The sequence below is a fragment of the Mytilus edulis genome, chromosome 5 (genome assembly GCF_963676685.1).
Source record: "Mytilus edulis chromosome 5, xbMytEdul2.2, whole genome shotgun sequence".
Taxonomy (NCBI): Eukaryota; Metazoa; Mollusca; class Bivalvia; order Mytilida; family Mytilidae; genus Mytilus; species Mytilus edulis.
Genome location: NC_092348.1, coordinates 3,587,562 through 3,607,171, shown reverse-complemented (window position 1 = coordinate 3,607,171; position 19,610 = coordinate 3,587,562). Strand labels below are relative to the sequence as shown.

Below are 19,610 nucleotides of genomic sequence, written 5' to 3'. Positions count from 1 at the left end.
AAGTGACCAACCACTTATATCATAACTCGCTGTTCTCTCTGAAAACATCCGAGCTATTTCTATGTGATCTTTGTTACAGGCAAACATTAATGGTGACAATGAATCTCTATCACATTTTTCATAATCAGCTCCTTTATCTAACAACATCCTTACTATGTCTGTATGTCCATTTTTACAAGCATACATTAAAGGCGAACTTTCATTATTGTTACATCTATCATAATCTGCTCCTTTGTCAAGCAACATCTGTACAATTTCTGTGTGTCCGTTTTCACAAGCAAACATAATAGGTGACCAATCACTTTCGTTACATTTATCATAATCTATTCTTTGCTCTAACAACATCCCAACTATTTCAGTATATCCAAGTTTACAGGCAGACATGAGAGGTGACCAATTATAAATATTGCATTTGACATACTCCACACCTGTAGCTAACAACATCCGTACTATTTCTGTGTGTCCATTGTCACAAGCAATCATTAGGGGTGAAGAATGGTTTATGTCAAATTCGTTATAATCAACGCCATGGTCTATAAACAATTTTACTATTTTTGAATGCCCATTTCCACAGGCCATCGTTACAGGAGACCAACCATTATTGTGACATTTGTTATAATCTGCTCCTTTTTCTAACAAAACATTGACTATATCTGTATAACCATTGCTACAAGCAGTCATCAGAGGTGAAAAACCATCATTGTTACATTTATCATAATGTACTCCTCTGTCTAACAACACCCGTACTATTTCTGTATGTCCTTGTTGGACAGCTATCTCCATAGGAGTTGTTTCATCATTTCTATATAGATTACAATCAACATTATGTTTAAAACACCATTGAATCATAGGAATATCACCATCAAAACAAGATAGTAACAGTGCTGTATCTTGGTTTTCCACATCACAGGTATGTGCTAATTGTCTCTGGTAGGATATATCCAGGTCATTCACAAAACATAAAAATCTTTTCCTAAACTGTGAACTATTCATATTGGTATTACAAAATACTTCATTTACTATTCCCTTTGACCAGTCGTTAATCAACCTTTGTATGTACATTTGATGAAACTTAGGAGGCACAACTATTATAAACTGGTCAGAATCTTGTTTTTCTAATATAAATCTTTCACAGATCAACCTCTTATGTGCATACTTAATTAAACACTGGATTATTTTCTGTCCGAAATGAAAAGTAAGAAAGTCAAATACTTTGTCATGTATACTTTTATAGATATTTTGTTCTTTTTTGATATACGTATGTATTAATGAATCGAGTTCATCTTTCAAGATAAGTCTTGATGTCCCTTTGTCAAGTCTACATGCCTCACATGTGTGTTCGATGACGGATGTTGTGTCGTCGTCTATATCGTCTATCAATATTTCTTCATTTATTCTGTTGTTAAACATGACACATAAAGCCAAAGCACCATATTTTGCATAGTACCCCTTTTTTGATAGCTTCTCAATCTCTTCTTCGTAAACTGAAAATGGATTTTGAAAAAAGTTTGTAATATTCATATCAGATTTGTCATTGTACAATTTACATATAAGGGGAAAACAATCATGATAATCATAATAACCAATAACTTGTGGAGCTTTTGTTCCAAGATATAACTCAGCTATTAATTGTTTTTCAGTCTTTGACAAACGCAAAAGTTCTGATAACAGGTTACAGACACATGACTTAAATAACGATAAAGATTCAAACTTGTTATCCTGGTATACCTGCAATCGACATGCGACAATGATCTTTGTCTCTTGTTTTTGGAGAATATTCTCTAAACGTTCCATCACAGGTTCCCACCTTTTCATGTCAATTTGGCTTAACGAATAGTTTCCACATAAATCATCTATCACAAACAATGTTTTCTGCTTTGGATTGTAAAACCTGACAATTTCACCTGGTTCATTCACGAAGAGAACATCGTATCCTTCATCTGCCATCTGTAAAGCTACATGTCGGAGAGTAGCTGTCTTCCCTACTCCAGAACTTGCTGTTATAGTTACACAACTCTTCTCCTTAACACATTTCAATGCATATTCTGCCCCGTTGGTGTTTATATACATCTGATCATTTGTCTTCCATTCTTCAAGTATCTGCTTTATTTGTGCTAAAACACGATAAAAACTTTAACATAATCAAGTTTAAATTTTATTTTTATAACTCAATCTTTCCCCTCTGTAAAAAATGGAATATCCTTTTACTGACATTTATCTTTTACTCCTCTTATGCATAATGCAAGATACATGTTAGCCATTTGTTTTTAAAGAAAATTTATTGCTATGAAACTTACTATTACATGTGAAACATGGTCAGCAGGATAGAGAATAAAACTTGCATATCGTGTGATTGTGTAAAATTGTACGCTAAATTTGATAAAAAAGAAGAAGTGTAAATGAAAAAAGTTTACACATATTTCCTGTTTCGAAATAGAAATTTGCATTACGAGATAAGTTTGGTAATTCAATTTTGCATTTTTATCACAGTATTTTCTCTTATGGTGTGTTAATGTTATACTACTTATGTAGGAAGATAAAAAGGAAACTGTGTAGGATCTATGCCAAGGTCAGTCAGATTCCCCAATTCAAATTCGTTATTAAGTAGTTAATATTTTTAAGTCAATAAAGCCTCTGAGAGTATTTTGTAAGTGAATACATTTGAATTTACTACCAGTTAATGTGATATTGCTTTTGTCAGGTAAAAATTTCTATGTAAAGAAAAAGTAAAGGTTTTTGTACTTTTTTTCTTTATCAAACAAATTGTACATATAGAACTGGTATTATATGCAACAATAAAAATAAAGGCGAAGTCGACGAAGTAGAAATTCGTTAAAATACTAAATCCCTGGGATGTGTTTAGTTAATTTTAGTCTCTGATACATGATCTTTTATTATTAATCGTGTTTTTTTGTTGCTTTTACCTAGCTTTGAGTAACTCCGAGTACTTCCAAACTGTACTTTTGTTATAATTTGACCTCTTGATACAATTTGTAATGATGTTTTCCCTTTATGTTTACTTTTTTTGTTTTATATCTCGTCTCTTCATTTTTTATGTATACCAGCTTTTATAATTGTTTGGTATGACTAAATTTTCACTTCTGTTCTCGTAATTTGAACAACAGAGTCATTTATTTTGTAAAAAATATTTCAGAACTCCATTACTGTATACCTTACAACAAAATTATTTTCTTTTACCTGTGTACAATATTTCAATCGGCGACACTTTGTCCAAGATAATGGTTGTTTTCTGATATGTTTTAACATATCATCCCTTATTTTCTTGATTTTGTATTAACATTGTGTCTTAGACCAAATTTATTCGTATAGTGTATGTTCACTTGGTTTTGTTAACTTGGCATTTGATTGAGTTAAGCCATTTCAATTTATACTTTATAGTGTGTCTTTCTGTGTTGTGATGTACACTTTTGTTTCATGTAAGGGTGAAGGATTTAACCCATATTAAAACGATTAAACCCGCTGCATTTGTCTGCACCTGTCCTTAGTGAGTAACCAGGTGTTCAGTGGTTGCCGTTTGTTGATGTGGTTCATAAGTGAGTAACCAGGTGTTCAGTGGTTGTCGTTTGATGATGTGGTTCATAAGTGAGTAACCAGGTGTTCAGTGGTTGTCGTTTGTTGATGTGGTTCATAAGTGATTCTTGTTTCTCGTTTTACACAGGCATTTTTGGTCCGTTTTGTTTTAGATTACTGTTTGGTGTGAACCAAGGCTCCGTGTTGAAGATCGTACTTATAATGTTTATAGTATACCTTTACAAATAGTGACTTTTAAAGAGAGTTGTCTCATTAGCAATCATACATCATCTTCTTATGTCTAGTAACTGTTGTAGATCTTAGGTGTTCAATAGCCATTTATTCAACGTGAAAGTCGGGTCTCAAGTTACATTTAAATGTTTTATGTTCTCGAGGAAATATGATGACAGATTTTTGATAATCGCTGTTCAATATCTTGTTGATTTAATTATTGGGGAAATCACATCTTGCATATTAGCTTGTCTTTCATTTAAAACCATATGATGTTCTGTGTGTATGGTTTTTTTTTATTTCATGGAGTTACTGTTGTTGCACTTGTGTTGATTCACTTTTAAACTTTTGAAAAAGGCCGATAGGAGGTAAATACAACTAAAGAATGTTTCTTATTCAAACTATCTGTTTTTTTAACTAGTATTTGATATACACATCCTAGTGTTTGGTTTAATTATTTTTTATATGAACCATAGCCTCGAAATCTTAACCTTTAACCTTAAATACCGCCAATAATCATTTCCAAAAGTTTCAAATATAACATGCTATCGAACCAAATCATTATGCATTTTTTACCAAATAGACTTACCTCTAACATTCCAAGGTACTGTATCTTCACTTGATTTTTTCAATATCTCTACTGAATGTTTTAACTCTCTTATTTCATCATATGCATTCTTGATGTCTAGCATTATCTCCCGATTACTTTGGTCAAGAGTTTTGGTTCTCAAAGTGTCACACTCCTGCTTCATATGCTGACTACCTAATCTACTAATAGCCTAAAAATTATTTAGCTGACATGGGTGAAATGTTTAAGAAACTAAGAACAACTAATTGTAGAAGTGATTTTTTTCAGTTAATTGCAGTGATATTTGTTATTTCGTTTAATTTTGGTTTAAACGGAATACAAAGACGGGTCTGTTTTAGCGATTGGCATATCGCTTAGAAATCTGCATATTATTGAAAGCTGTGATTTGACCACAGGCACTTGTCTCAGAATTTTTTTCCTATATACCTTAATATAACACAAGGTACTTAACTTGCATTTTCGAAAAATGTCAGACGGTGACGAAATTCCGTTGTATGCCGCTTTCTGGGCTGTCAACCCCGCTAACACTTGTTATAGCGTAAATCTAAATTAATTTATCTTTACAATGGTGCATAACATGCCTACATTTGTTGTCAGAATCATTCGTAGCAAATCCTACCCAAGTATTTCAATCGTAATAAGTTTGCCAACCACTGATGATTTGGCTATAAACGCGTCACGTCTACTTATATCTCGGTTGCCGATTGGTGAATTTAATGGGAAAGTCAAATGATTCTCGGAGTTATCTGATCTTGTTTCATTTTCATACGTAAAGTCAAGAGAGAGTCTGAATGACATTGACGTCACGGGAAAATTTGAATCTAAAAAAGGAAACTCGTAACTTATTAGACATACCACAAATAAGACTTGTTAGGTTTTTTTCACGGTATCTTATAAAAGTTTACTATCTGGGTGATAAGTTCTATTCAGACAAAACATAACAGTTTTTTCCTAAACAGTTTTAATAATTAATCATTTACTGCGAGACGTTTATTGCCAAATTTACAGCGGTTGGAAAAATTATTACGATTGACATACTTGGGTAGGATTGCTACGGGTGATTCCAACAACAAATGTAGGCGTTTTATACACCATTGTAAAGATAAATCAATTTAGATTTACGATATTACAAAGTTTTTGTGGGGTTGACAAGCGGAATACAACGGAATTTCGTCACCGCCTGACATTTTTCGAAAATGCAAATTAAGTACCTTGTGTTATATTAAGGTATATGGGAAAAAAATTCTGAGACAAGTGCCTGTGGAGTTGACCTAAATATATCAAATTAGAATTGTTTGGTTTTTGTTTCGGAATAGTTGAGTTAATTTCCATTTTCAATGGATAAAGTATTGTGTTAGTCCATAATCATGATAATTGATTGGATAAGTATTGTGAAAACAATGGTATTAATTTCGGGATTGTATATTCGTTACAAAAATACGTCACTGTTTGTGATGTCTTTTGCTGTCGTTGTTAATTGAAGATGTTCGTTGTTTTTCTTTGGTTTATATGTTGTAACAATTATTATATTATTTATTTGTGCGTTTCTCTTTGAGTGTTCTTGCGTTTGTTTATGCTGTAGTGTTGTTATTTTAACGATTTTTTTAATACTGCCATATAAGCAGGAGGTTTGTCTTCCCATTAAACCAAGTTCAAAATAAGGTTTCAACTCCCTCAGGCAAAGTTGGCCTTGGATGCATTTTAGTTATTTAAAAGGTTATTTTTTGTCACATCTATACTATTAAACGAGAAGACCTCATTTTGGGTGTCGCTTCTCTTCTTTCCACAATAAATTAATCAACACGCCTCTGTGTCCTATAGGTACAGTGCATAGTCGCATTTGACATCCATTCATATGATTATTCAGATTGAGTTATTTTGGGAGAAAATCGAGAAATAGGGCATCCGGATATTTTCCCGTCATTGGACAAAATTTTAAGTCAGATTATACTTCCGGCTTGCGTTTTTCTGTATACTTTGAATATACATATACTACGAATAAATTGTATTTTCAGAATTCTATCTGCTATCATTTTCAAGTTTACTATCCACGGTGGTCACAGAGTTTATTAAATAGAGAGGGTCTGTATACTATATCAATGACCACCATGGATCGATTAGAAAACTTATAATTGAAAGTAAATACACTTTATTTATATAGTGAATGTTCATAATATACAGATAAGCGCTAAATTTATTATTCATGTGCACTTTTGATACCTTTTCTGAAATTCTCCAGTCATTAAATCTTTTACAAAATTCATTGATTACAAAAAAAAGAAGATGTGGTATGATTGCCATGTTGACAACTCTCCACAAGAGACCAAAATGACACAGAAATTAACAACTATAGGTCATCGTACGGCCTTCAACAACAAGCAAAGACCATACCGCATACTCAGCTTTAAAAGGCATCGAAATGAAAATGTAAAACAATTAAAACGAGAAAACTAGCGGCCTTATTTATGTACAAAAAATGAACGAAAAACAAATATGTAACGCATAAACAAACGACAACCACTGAAGTACAGGCTCCTTACTTAAATGTTCATAACATACTAAATGTATATTCATATTGAATTGATAGAAAACCACACATTGTGAATTTTGGAAATAAAGGAGAAAGGATTAAAAATAACATTTTCCTGTCCACAATTACCTATGATTTATGAAAATTTTCCTGAAATTCTCCAGTCATTCAATATTTCACAAAATTCTTCCAACAACACTTTACATACTTTAAACTACGCTCTGAATGCCCGCGATTTCGCGGGTGTGTTCTAGTAGCTATGAAATTGTGTCAGTTCTTATAAATCTTTGGCTTTTACATATTTAGCTTTGAGCGTTTCTGATGAAGGTATATAAAGCCAACAGTAGTATATCGCCGTTCAAAATTCATAAATTGATTGAAAGAAAACAAATCCGGGTTATAAGCTTAAACAGAGGGAAACACATTAATTATAACAGGAATACAACGAAACAACAGAAGCATTAAAGTGCAACAAAAACAAACAACAGAAACACTGGAGTGCAACAAAAAAAAAAACAACAATGCATTATTCATAGAAACGATCTATTAGATAAAAACTGCCGTATTCCTGACTTTGTAAAGGAAATGTTAAGAACATAGGATTGGTTGAACCTGGTTTTGTGGCTAGCCAAACTTCGCGCTTTATGACAATGCTAAATATACCGCTTAAATGACAACAGTACATGACGGGAATACAGTACAAATAAATGCAAGTAAGGTCAGGACAGAGAAATACATAAATAAATAATATATAATATAATAGTACATTTCAACATGTTAACAGAATACTATCGAATAACTAAAATTAATTAAGGACTGTACACAAAAACAGCATAATATAATTATGAACTGTGTGTCTATCACACGAACGTACCAATACCACAAAACGTGACGTCACAGGGAAATTTTTGAAAATTGGATATAAATCGAGATTACAATCAATTACAAGAATGTTAACATTGTGTTAGTATATAATGATAATATGGCGGCCATGAACAGACGCAGGTAGATTGGTCCCACTTTATTGTGCCATTTTTGCATTTAAAGAGATATTTTTGTCGTTTAAACTGTAATAAATGTGCTTCGTATAGATGAACTATAGTTACTCATATGTTTTGAAGACGGAGGTAGGGAAATAAAAGACCTTTGAACAGTACACACCTGGCAATAGACATTGTTTACAAATCAGTTAGGGTGTACTCGACTTATCGAAGATGTCACAATCCCAAATTACAAGTTTTGTGTCCAAAGCGTCTGTGGGGAAATTGAAAAACTCAAATGATAATCCTACAGATAAAGTGGATACAACTGAATCAGTATTCGATTTGAACAATACAAATATAAGTGACAAATCTAACCCTAATAAACGTCCACGTACATGCATATCAGATAGCTCAGATCACTCTGTATGTATAGAGAGGGAATTAGAAGACATAAAAAAATCCATGGATAAGATAGTTAAAAAAGATGACATTGAGGAAATTGTCACCAATATCATGGGGAAATTACTAAATAAATGGAAAACGGAAATAAAAAAAGAGATTCTTGAAGAGGTAAACAAAGTTAAAGGGTTAAGATGAAGGAGAGTTATGATAAAAAAATTTGAGATGGTTGGCAGGAAAATGGACTCCATAGAGTTTGATAATGCAAATTTACTGGGAAAAATGCAGCTCTGCATACAGAACTCAGAAAGATGAAAGAAAAGATAAAACAAATAGAAACAAGGGTAACAGAAGGGATTCGTATGGCAAATTGGAATGAGCAATATTCCCGTAAGAAAAACATAAAGATCCATAACTTAGAAGAAAGACGAGGTGAACAATTAATACCAGAAATCACTTGGGACAGACAGCAACAAATATAAAAGTGAAATATATGTGGATATTACTTTATTGACAAAATTTGTGTATGTATATCAATGGCATCCATAGTTGTAGGTTCCGTAAACTGTAGGGGATTAGCAAATAAGGTAAAAAGATTAGATATTTTTTTCAATTTGTAAGAAACGTTATGATATTGCAGTGTTGGTTGATACTCACTGTTGTTTAGAAAATGAAAATAAATGGCTTCAAGAATGGGGATATACAGGTAAATTTAGTAGCTATTCAAACAGGAGCAGAGGAGTGGCAGTCTTGTTTAAGAATTCCTTTGAATTTAAAATAAATAATGAAATTATAGATAACAATGGAAATTTCATTATTTTAGATATTACTGTTCAAGATTATAGACAAACACTTGTAGCATTGTATGGTCCAAATGAGGACTGTCCTGAACTTTTTCGTTCATTGGAAAGCAAAATTTGTCTTTTTGAAAATTCTTCAGTTATATTTGTTGGAGACTGGAATGTAGTACAAAATTATAGTCTTGATACTCTGAACTATCAGACTGAAATGAATCCCAGAGCTCAAGTTAAGATTAATGAAATGATGAATAATTTAGACTTATTAGTTTAAACATATTTATAGACTTATTAGATATTTGGAGGATACAAAATCCTTCAGTTAAAAGATATTCTTGGAGGAGCCCTAACAAAAAACAAGGACGCCTTGATTATTTTTGTATTTCTTCGGACTTAGAGCCGTTTGTTGTGACATCAGATATTGGGATTAGTTATAGATCTGACCACTCACCAGTGAGGATTGACCTCAAATTTATTAATCAGATCAGGGGAAAAGGGACTTGGATATTTAACAATAGTTTATTGAAGGATATTGATTTTATTATAAAAGTCAAGCATGATATTACAGAGGTTATATCTGAATATGAATGTGATCCAAATGAAGATCTTGAAAACCTTGATAAAGCATACAAAATTGATAATCAATTACTTTGGGAAACTATTAAAATGAAAATAAGAGGCACAGCCATGTCTTGCTCTTCATTCAAGAAAAAAGAAAAAGACAAGATGGAGAATATGCTTTTTGGAAAATTAGAAAAATTAAACCACCTATTTGCTTTAAATAATTCAGATGGAATTAGACTTGATATTGAAAAGGTTGAAACAGAACTTAAAATTTAAAGAGAAGACAAGATTAATGGAATTATAATAAGAGCAAAGGCAAAATGGCAAGTTAAAGGGGAGAAGAATACACGTTTCTTTTGTGATCTTGAAAAAAAACATTATACAGAAAAAATTATATCAAAATTACTTTTGGAAGGAAATCAAGTTATTCAAGATCCAAATGCTATTCTTAGGGAACAAAAATTATTTTATGAAACTTTGTACAGAAGTTCTAACCCAGGGGATGAGGAGAATGTCACATTCATGAATGAAAATAACCCTTTCTTAAATAAACCTAGCAGAGAAGAGATTAATTCCTGTGAGGGTCAAATTACCTTAAAGGAATGCAGTATTGCCCTTAAAAATATGAAAAATTTAAAGTCACCAGGCATAGATGGTTTTACTGTAGAATTCTATAATTTTTTCTGGAATGACATAAAATTTCCACTTGTCAATTGCTGAATGAGAGCCTTGAAAAAGGAAAATTCTCAGTAAGTCAGCGACAAGGGTTAATAGTATGTTTACCAAAGGAGGGAAAAGAAAAACACTACATAAAAAATTGGCGTCCAATTACTTTATTATGTGTTGACTATAAATTAGCATCTGCTTGCATAGCAAAGAGATTAAAACCTCTACTGCAAAATAGTATAAGTCAGACACAAAAAAAGGATTTTTAAAAGGAAGATACATTGGTGAATGTGTAAGAATTATTGCAGATCTGATAGATAAACTAGAAGAAGAAGATTTTCCAGGAATATTATTACTGGTTGATTTGAAAAAGCCTTCGACACGGTCGAATGGTCCTTTATTGAAAAAACTTTAGATTTTTATGGGTTTTGTCCCACACTTTGTAGATGGATAAAATGTTTTTATAGACATTACCAGTACAGTTAAAAATAATGGACATTTATCAGAATTTTAAAATTTGGCTAGGGGGGTTAGGCAAGGGGATCCTTTATCCCCTTATCTCTTCATCCTTGTGTTGGAACTACTTAGTGCAGCTTTTAAATATGACCCAATTGTTTCTGGTGTCACAGTAAACGACTCTGAGTTTTTACTAAGTCAATATGCAGATGACTCCTCTCTGATTCTGGATGAAAGTGAGGAATCTCTTAATCAAGCATTGCACATTTTTGATAGAAGAAAACACGAACCCCACCAAAAACTAGGGGTGATCTCAGGTGCTCCGGAAGGGTAAGCAGATCCTGCTCCACATGTGGCACCCGTCGTGTTGCTTAAGTGATTACAAATCCGGTAAATAGTCTAATTCGGTAGGTCATATTCATGAAAGGGAAGGGGATTGTAGTTACGACGTAAGGAACATATCCGATATCATTTGTGAAACGGTTATTCCATAACGGTCAACCAACTCGTGATGGCGTCCGTAAAATTTACGAAGGGATGATTTCAACTTCACCATTTGGAACTCTTGGTTTAATAGCTTCCTTGTGAGCAGCAAACCTCTATCAAGAAAATCATGATAGGAAATGCAAGCACGGGAATATCGTATCAATTGGGAGATATATACCCCGTATGCAGGTGCTGCTGGAATGTTGCTTCTTAGAAATGGAAAGTTCACAATTGGAAAGCTGAAATCATCTCTTTTGTCGTAAAGTTTTGTTTTCAACCGACCCTCATTGTCAATTTCTAGATGTAAGTCAAGATATGAAGCCGACTTAACTGTATCTGTAGTATCCTTTATCTCTAGTTCGATTGGATAGATGCGTTCCACATAGTCACCAAATTTTGAATTGTTTAGTGAAAGAACATCATCTATATAGCGGAAAGTAGAGTTAAAGGATATTGCTAACTTCTTATGTTTCTTCTTAAGAAGTTCCTGCATAAAGTCAGCCTCATAATAATAAAGAAACAAGTCGGCGAGTAGAGGGGTACAGTTTGTTCCCATTGGAATGCCGACAGTCTGTTGAAAAACACGTCCTCCGAACGTAACAAATATGTTGTCAATCAAGAAATCAAGCATCTTGATAATATCAGTTTCAGAGATTTTTTTGTTTGAATCAGAGTGATTCTTTACAACGTAGGATTTATCCCTCCCTAAGACAAGATACTTGTATCTACGTTGGCCATTCTTTTTTATGAAGCAAAGTAATATCAACTCTTTCAATTTGTCTTTTAGTTTGGAATGTGGAATACTTGTGTACAGGGTAGAAAAGTCAAATGTTTTAATACTGTTACAAAATGAAAGAGAGTTAGATTGTATGTACTCTAAAAGATCTTTTGAATTTTTAAGTATCCACATCTGATTCACGCCACCTCTAGAATAGGCAGTTTCACAATAACTTTGAAGCCCGTCTTTAATTGCTGATAAAATAGATGTTAATAATTTAGAAAGAGGTTTCGTGGAGCACTTGGAAGACCCAGCAATATACCGTTGTTTGTTAGGACACTTATGTAGTTTAGGTATCCAATACAGTGATGGGAGATCCAGTTCTTCATCTTTGGTTGAAATTCCAAAGGAACATAGAACAGACCTATGATTATCCAGGATTTCCTCTTTGGTAAGTGTCGTGAGGGTATATGTTGAGTTTCCAAGTGAATTGTCAATACCTAATTCGTTTATCAAGCAGTTCATGTAGTGACTTTTACAAACAAAAACGATGTTATTTGGGGCTTTATCTGCGGGGACAGCAACATATTTGTCATGGAGGTCGGATAGGTGTTTTGCAACATTTGGGTCTTTAAAGATTGACGTAGCATGGGCATTGATGGACCCATTCAGTTTCTTAATTCTGATTTGTATCAACGACCTCACTGCCTTAATCCATTCGGAAAGAGTGTCTACGTCTTCCTTCTCGCGCTTAGCCCATTGCCTGGCATAATCCTCGACTGAATCCATCAAAATTTTAAAGTTGTATTTCCAATTGATGGATTTAGGCTCACGATATTTGGGACCTTTCGATAACACATTTCGTAGAGAAGTGTTATTTATGATAGTTTTGCTGCCTGTGCTGGTTTGAGGGAAAATGTAGATAAAACTGAAGCCATATGGGTTGGCTCAAGATTAGGCAGTAATGAAAAACTGTTACCAAATAAGAAATTATCTTGGAATACATCACAAAAGTTTATACTGTTGGGAATTCGTTTCAATCTCTTAAATGGGGATAAAACTTCAGAAAACTATACAGAAAAAATTAAATGTATGAAAAGCCTTCTCAATTTATGGTCATACAGAAACTTGACATATATTGGCAAAACCATTGTTATAAAAACTTTGGCTCTCCCACTTTTGGTACAGGTTCTGACAGTCCTTCCAAATCCACCAGTTCAGGTTATACAAGAAATACAAGGAATTTTCATTAAATTTTTATGGGATGTAAAACCAGACAAAATAAAAAGGAAAGTTATTATTAAAAATTATGATGAGGGAGGTTTAAAGTTCCCACATATAGAAAGTTTTTGTATGTCCCTTAAAATGTCATGGCTTTATAAATTGCTAGATCCTTTGAATATTTCTCCCTGGAAAATTCTATTATTGAGTTATATAGAAAAATATGGAGGGGATAACATATTGTACCTGACAAAAGAGGGTCTGGAAAAAATTGCAAAAAAGTTAAATCCTTTTTGGAGGGACATTTTTCTAAATCTGGCTAAATTGAAGCCAGAAAAAGTGAAAGATGAAAACAATCCCATAAATATCCTGAGTCAACCCATTTGGCTGAATATTAATATTAAAAGATGTGGAAAGCCATTTATTTTTGAAAATTATTGTAATGATGGTATATTTTTTATAAATGATCTAATCTCAGATGGGAAAAACATATTGACATTTGAGCCGCTTAAAACTCAGTATGCAGTTAAAACCAATTTTGTTGAATATTATGGTCTTGTTAGTGCAATCCCAGATATCTGGAAGAAAACCATTTCAGATCATGGTAGATTAGATATTATTGAAAATGATATTGTAGAAAAACTCAAAAATGATAAAAACCATGTAAATATTTTTATCAATTATTTCTAGAAAAAATTAAAGAAAATCCTTTAAGATCACAAAATAAATGGTCTGATGATTTATGTGTTAAGATTGATGATTGGGGCAAAATCTATTGGATGGCATTTCAAGCAACAAAAAACACTAAACTTCAAAATTTTCAATTCAAGTTATTACATAGAATTGTATACACAAACTCTTTTCTTTATAAATGTGGTTTAATAGAAACAGAAATGTGCACCTTTGGATTTAGTCTTAAACATATAGAGGCAAAAGATGTTATTTTTGGTATTGGGGAAATTTTTGACCCATATAATGTAGTACAACATATAATGTTGATTTTAAAATTTTATATTTATAGCTGTAAAAACTCAGGAGAAAAACCTTCTGTGAAAGGTAGTATTGCATATTTAAAATACTGTATAAATATAGAACAACATACAGTAAATTTCTTATCGCCTACACAAAAAGAATATATAGATAAAAAATGGTTGCCATTACAATCTGTCCAAGGTGATTTAAATATTTTATAACTGGTACGAAAATTATAGTTATATTTTGTTGTATGTTTTGCTATTTAGAGTTGTCATATAATAATAATATCTTTAAGACCATACTTGAAACTGTACATGTGTGTAATCCTGCTTGATTGTTTTCTGTCTTTATGTCAAAAATAAACAAATTACAAAAAAAACATTGTGTTAGTAACTGTGCAACTAACTGCACTATATAACTATGTAGGCCTTTCTTCCAAAACAAATAAATCATGTGCACATGATTGCTTGAAACTAAAATCATACAAATGAACTGGGCGATTAATTATCTTTTACATATATAATACGAATAAAACTTCGTAACTAAAAACATGGACGCTGGGTAAACAAATACCGAGACACGTCTTATAGCAATGCCAACTCACATTCAGCGGTACACGTTCGGTACTTCAAGGACCAGTCGACGTTAATTGTAAACCACAATCTAAGAAGTGGTAAAAATGTTCATAGTTAGTTAGTTTAAACACAGACACACCGTATGGATCAACTAGTTTGTATTGATGTCCATATAAAATTTACAGAGTGTCATTCTTAACTTTACCTTCTCATAACTTTGTTGAAAAAATTTCTGTGTGAGGATCACAATTCTGTGTACGAAGTCCGTATAGTGTGAATATGCACGACCATAACGTATCAACTGAGATATGTAAATACCATAAAATGGGGCAGAGGATATGTTACTGCTGAGAAATGAAAAATTGATAATTGGGAAGTTGAAATGGTCCCGTTTGTTATAGAGTTTACTGCGAAGTCGTCCATCTGTGTCAATATTGGGGAAGAGATCAAGGTATGAAGCAGTCCTTCTAGTAATCCAGAAAAGCGCTTCGGACGCATGGAATTTATATTACGTTTTGTTTGCATTTTTTTCAACCAACCATTTTTTCTTAAAATGTCCTTTACCAAGTCAGGTATATTGTTTTCCGTTTCTATGCATGTTGCCGTTTGCTTTTATTGCACTTCAGTGTTTCTTGTGTTCCTTTGGTTCCTTTGTTTTCCTCTTATAGTTGATGTGTTTTCCTCGGTTTTAGCTGGGGTCGGTACATGTAACAATATATATGTTTCTGGTTTTAGTTTGTAACCCTGATTTGTTTTCTCTCAATTGATTTATGTCTTTTGAAAAGCGGTACACTACTGTTAATCACTATCCAATTCAAATCTGGATGTTTCCAAACAATAAATTATACTATTGAACATAAAAACAGCTGTATACCTGTGAAAAGTCAGGACAAAACATTTTCATTAGACTGTCCATGCATGGCCTGGTTACTCAGTTAATATGATATAAGGGCGTTTTTTAATAAAAGCGTAACTTTCAGACCTAAAAAAAGTTGAAAATCAACTTGTCTAAAATTTAATTTCAAGAGTTATTTTGAATACCTCTATTGTAGACCTGTTTGTAAACAAAAAGTGCAATCTTAAATATTCTTTAAAATGATATTATTTTCTTAATTTGTGTGCAGTTTACGAAATGTCTTCTAAACACAAATATTTTTTGCAATTTTAAATGTTTCCTATAGACATTCCAGTTTGTTTACTTTAAATACTAGAAAAATCTTATTTTTTTCTGAATTGGAAAACCATTTTTATCGTTAAAGATTAGACAGTACTTCACATATGAAGGTACAACTCATTTTACGTAGTGGACATTTTGATGCGTTACGTAGTGTACAAAACCTTTTCGTAGTGGACAAAAAGTTTCGTAGTTGACATCAACCCTATTATATGTTAATAAAAACATAATAAAAATTACATGAAACTAACCCTTGTTATTTGTTTTGCACGAATATAATTGAAAAATAAAAAAAAAAAAGACTGCATGGTAGTGGTAGTGTCCACTACGAAACGTCTTTCTCCCATACTTGTTTCGTAGAGGACCGTTTCGTAGGGGACATATTCGCATGTCCCCCCCCCCATCCCTATATTGCATTAGTAACAAGACTGATTGTATTCATCAAAGCATTTATTAAGCTGTACACTGATATTTTTTTCATAATTTTAAAACCAGATACTGAAGGAGATTTGACCCGATTCATAGTGGACATTAACAAAAATACTGTATCACTCTGGTCCATTTGATGTGCTCAATTTTTCTTACCAACAATTTAATTGCCGTTATAAAAGCATCACTTCTTTTGTAAGACCCTAATGTTTATATCTCTTGCAAACAGAAATAACATTGATTTTATAAAACTGTTTATTGGCAAATTTTAATGACTTCGTTTCGTAGTGGACATTTTGTGAGGGACACACCTTCTGAAATTAAAAATCCTATATTGAAAGCTGTTTATTAAAATATGTTGGCTCTGAACATACTTTTGAATTATAAAAGAACTTATGTAAAGTAAAAATAACATTTATTTCTTCAATTTTTTACGATATTTTAGAGTATGAATGTTGAACAGGCGGTCTAGGGACATGCCATTTTGGTTGTTTTGGACCATTCAGGAGTCAATATCTTATCAATCCCTCTAAAAATAAACTGTTTTTTTGCTTAAAAATGTTAAATCTCATTCCATGTACTGACTGCACAAAAAATTACTTGCAAAGATCAAACATATTTTTTTTGAAGTGGCTGGGACAAGAAAATACGTTTTTATTGAAAAACGCCCATATACAGGTAGTTACTAATTGAGGGCTTATTCTGTATAACATGCATAATGTTTCCTTTTCAATTTTAGGGATATACCTTTCTCTAAATCCTACGAAAACCTTCCGAGATTCGGCTGTTCCCTATGTGTAATAATCGATATATATATACGAACGGGTCAAAACAAATAAATAGCTATGGATCAGGAGAAATGGCTAATTGATGTTTTTGACGATAAAAATTATTATAAGGTACTTCAGTAGCTTTGTCAACTTTCAACATTATTGGCAACCATGAATATATCTTTTAGAGGATAATCAATTACATGTACGAACTTTATTACAGTAGACTGTCTAGACAGTCCACCTTTTAACTGTACAAAAGCTTTTATATGCAAACGTTGGAAATATCATTATTCATTGCAAACACATGGATTTTGAAATGCAAAATTCTTCCGGAAGGGACTTAAATCAACCAAATATGCAGTGTTTATAAGAAAAAAAGTATATTTAATAACATATATGACAATAAGATGTTATATTTTGCAATTTTTTATACAGAATAATCTTAAACTGTTACTTTTGCTCTTTAATGTGACACCTAATCAATTGAATATCATCATATATATAGCAGTGATATACACGGAATAAAGAAAAAGCCTGGTAAAAAAGGGCTGCTTATTGCACACAAGCTAAAAAAATATACATCATCTACGAGTTGGCTTGAGACGGAACAAACACTTTAACAAACGTATATAACTGTTATAAGGTCATTAAACGTGGGTACGTAATATAATATCAATGGCTTTCAAATGTAGTCTAAATGTTTCTGATGCCAATCGAGGAAGGTATATCCAAAATTAAAGGCAACAGTAGTATACCGCTGTTTAATAGTCATAAATCGTTTAATGAAAAGCAAATCCGGGTCACAAACAAACTCGAGGGAAATACATCAACTATAAGAGGTTAACAATTGAACAATAAAAACACTGAACTACAACGAAACCAAACGTCAACATACATTGAAACGGACTTGTTGATAATATTCCAGACTTTTTACAGGCCATTTCAAGACAATGTTTGCTGTGGTTGGTTGGAACTGCTTTTATGGCAAGCAAAACCACCACTTATATGGCAATGTTACAAAATACTGCTAGCATGACAACATTACGTGACAGTTCAAATAAACGCAAGAAAACTCAGAACAGAGATACATAAATAAATAAAATAAAAGTGAATTACCATGTATACCAAAGAATAACAACGGGCATCTTCTATGAATTTACGACACCACAATAGAATTATAAACTGTGCGTCACACGAAAGTATCAACGCCACAAAAAGTAAAGTAATTTTTGTGACGGTTTTAAACCACAGGTACTTTTTTTAAGAGATAATATGAAATTGGAACTGAGTTTATAATGGTGTTATTTTTTGTATTTCTAACCATAACAATAGTATTGAAATGGAATTGTGTTCGTAATGTTGTACTTATTTTCATGTCGGTTTCTATATTGAGTGTTTCCAAATCGCTTTTAAGATGAAATACTTTGTTTTGGAAGTCATGTCATGCACTTACAATATAGTGCCTATTTCCATAAGCATGTACAGGATTGTGTAAAAGTTCGTAATGTTATATAAAGGCAGTATACCGCTGTTCAAAACTCATAAATCCATGGACAAAAAACAAAATCGGGGTAACAAACTAAAACCGAGGGAAACGCATTAAATATAGGAGGAGAACAACGACACAACACTAAAATGTAACACACACAGAAACGGACCAAGCATCAGACAAAATCCCACGAGAATAACAAATATAACATCAAAACCAAAACCAAAACCAAAAAGCCAACTTCGCCAACTTTTAAGAAATCATTATTGTTCGCCAAAATCGCCATACTTATTTTTATTTTCATGTAAAGTTCGCTAACTTCGACATTTTCTACAACTTTTTTTTTAAATAAAGGCAACAGTAGTATACCGCTGTACGAAATTCATAAATCGGTTGAGAAAAAAACAAATCCGGGTAACAAACTAAAACTGAGGGAAACACATCAAATATAAGAGAAGAACTACGACACAACACCAAAATGTAACACACACAGAAACGAACTATAATATAACAATGGTCATTTTCCTGACTTGGTACTGGACATTTTTAGACAAAAATGGTGGGTTGAACCTGGTTTTGTGGCTAGTCAAACCTCGCACTTTTATGGCAATGTTAAATATAACACTAACATTACAACATTACATGGCAGTAATACAGTTTAAATAAATAAAAGAACATGCAGGACAAAGAATTATGCAAATAGACAACAGTATAGTACATTTCATTAAATCATTAATGTTTGCCAAAAAAATATTAATTACTATTCGCCAACTTCACCAACATTATTTGTTATGTACTTTTCACTAAGTTTTTGTTCTGTTTGCAATATTTGTCTGATCAACTAAACACACAACACGCACGTTTACATCAAACTATCATATTTAGAATTTGTATTTTATCAGGATGTTGATATTCTTTATAATTTTCACAATTGACAGGATGTTTTACCTGTTTTCACGGTTGCATTCAAAGTGTCTAAGACACGTATTGAAATTGTATTGTATCGTCCGGAAAATGCATGAAA

General features: G+C 32.4%; 1 protein-coding gene across 1 annotated transcript; it reads right to left on the bottom strand.

Moving 5' to 3' along the window:
• Positions 1–19: 19 nt before the first annotated feature.
• Positions 20–5,446, bottom strand: LOC139522657 (uncharacterized). Its single transcript, XM_071316125.1, has 4 exons — positions 5,390–5,446; positions 4,352–4,541; positions 86–2,114; positions 20–38 (listed from the first exon to the last, which is right to left on the bottom strand). The coding sequence occupies exons 1-4, from the start codon at positions 5,444–5,446 to the stop codon at positions 20–22; spliced, it is 2,295 nt and encodes a 764-aa protein (XP_071172226.1).
• Between the last annotated feature and the right edge of the window lie 14,164 nt (positions 5,447–19,610).

What these genes read in the sequence shown, in the direction of transcription:
- LOC139522657 (XM_071316125.1), bottom strand. Translation starts at nt 5,446, where the DNA reads ATGGTGTATAAAACGCCTACATTTGTTGTTGGAATCACCCGTAGCAAT. An exon ending in CCCGTAGCAATCCTACCCAA is followed by an intron (nt 4,542 to 5,389) that starts GTATGTCAATCG and finishes AATAATTTTTAG; the next exon opens with GCTATTAGTAGATTAGGTAG. An exon ending in AGTACCTTGGAATGTTAGAG is followed by an intron (nt 2,115 to 4,351) that starts GTAAGTCTATTT and finishes ATCGTGTTTTAG; the next exon opens with CACAAATAAAGCAGATACTT.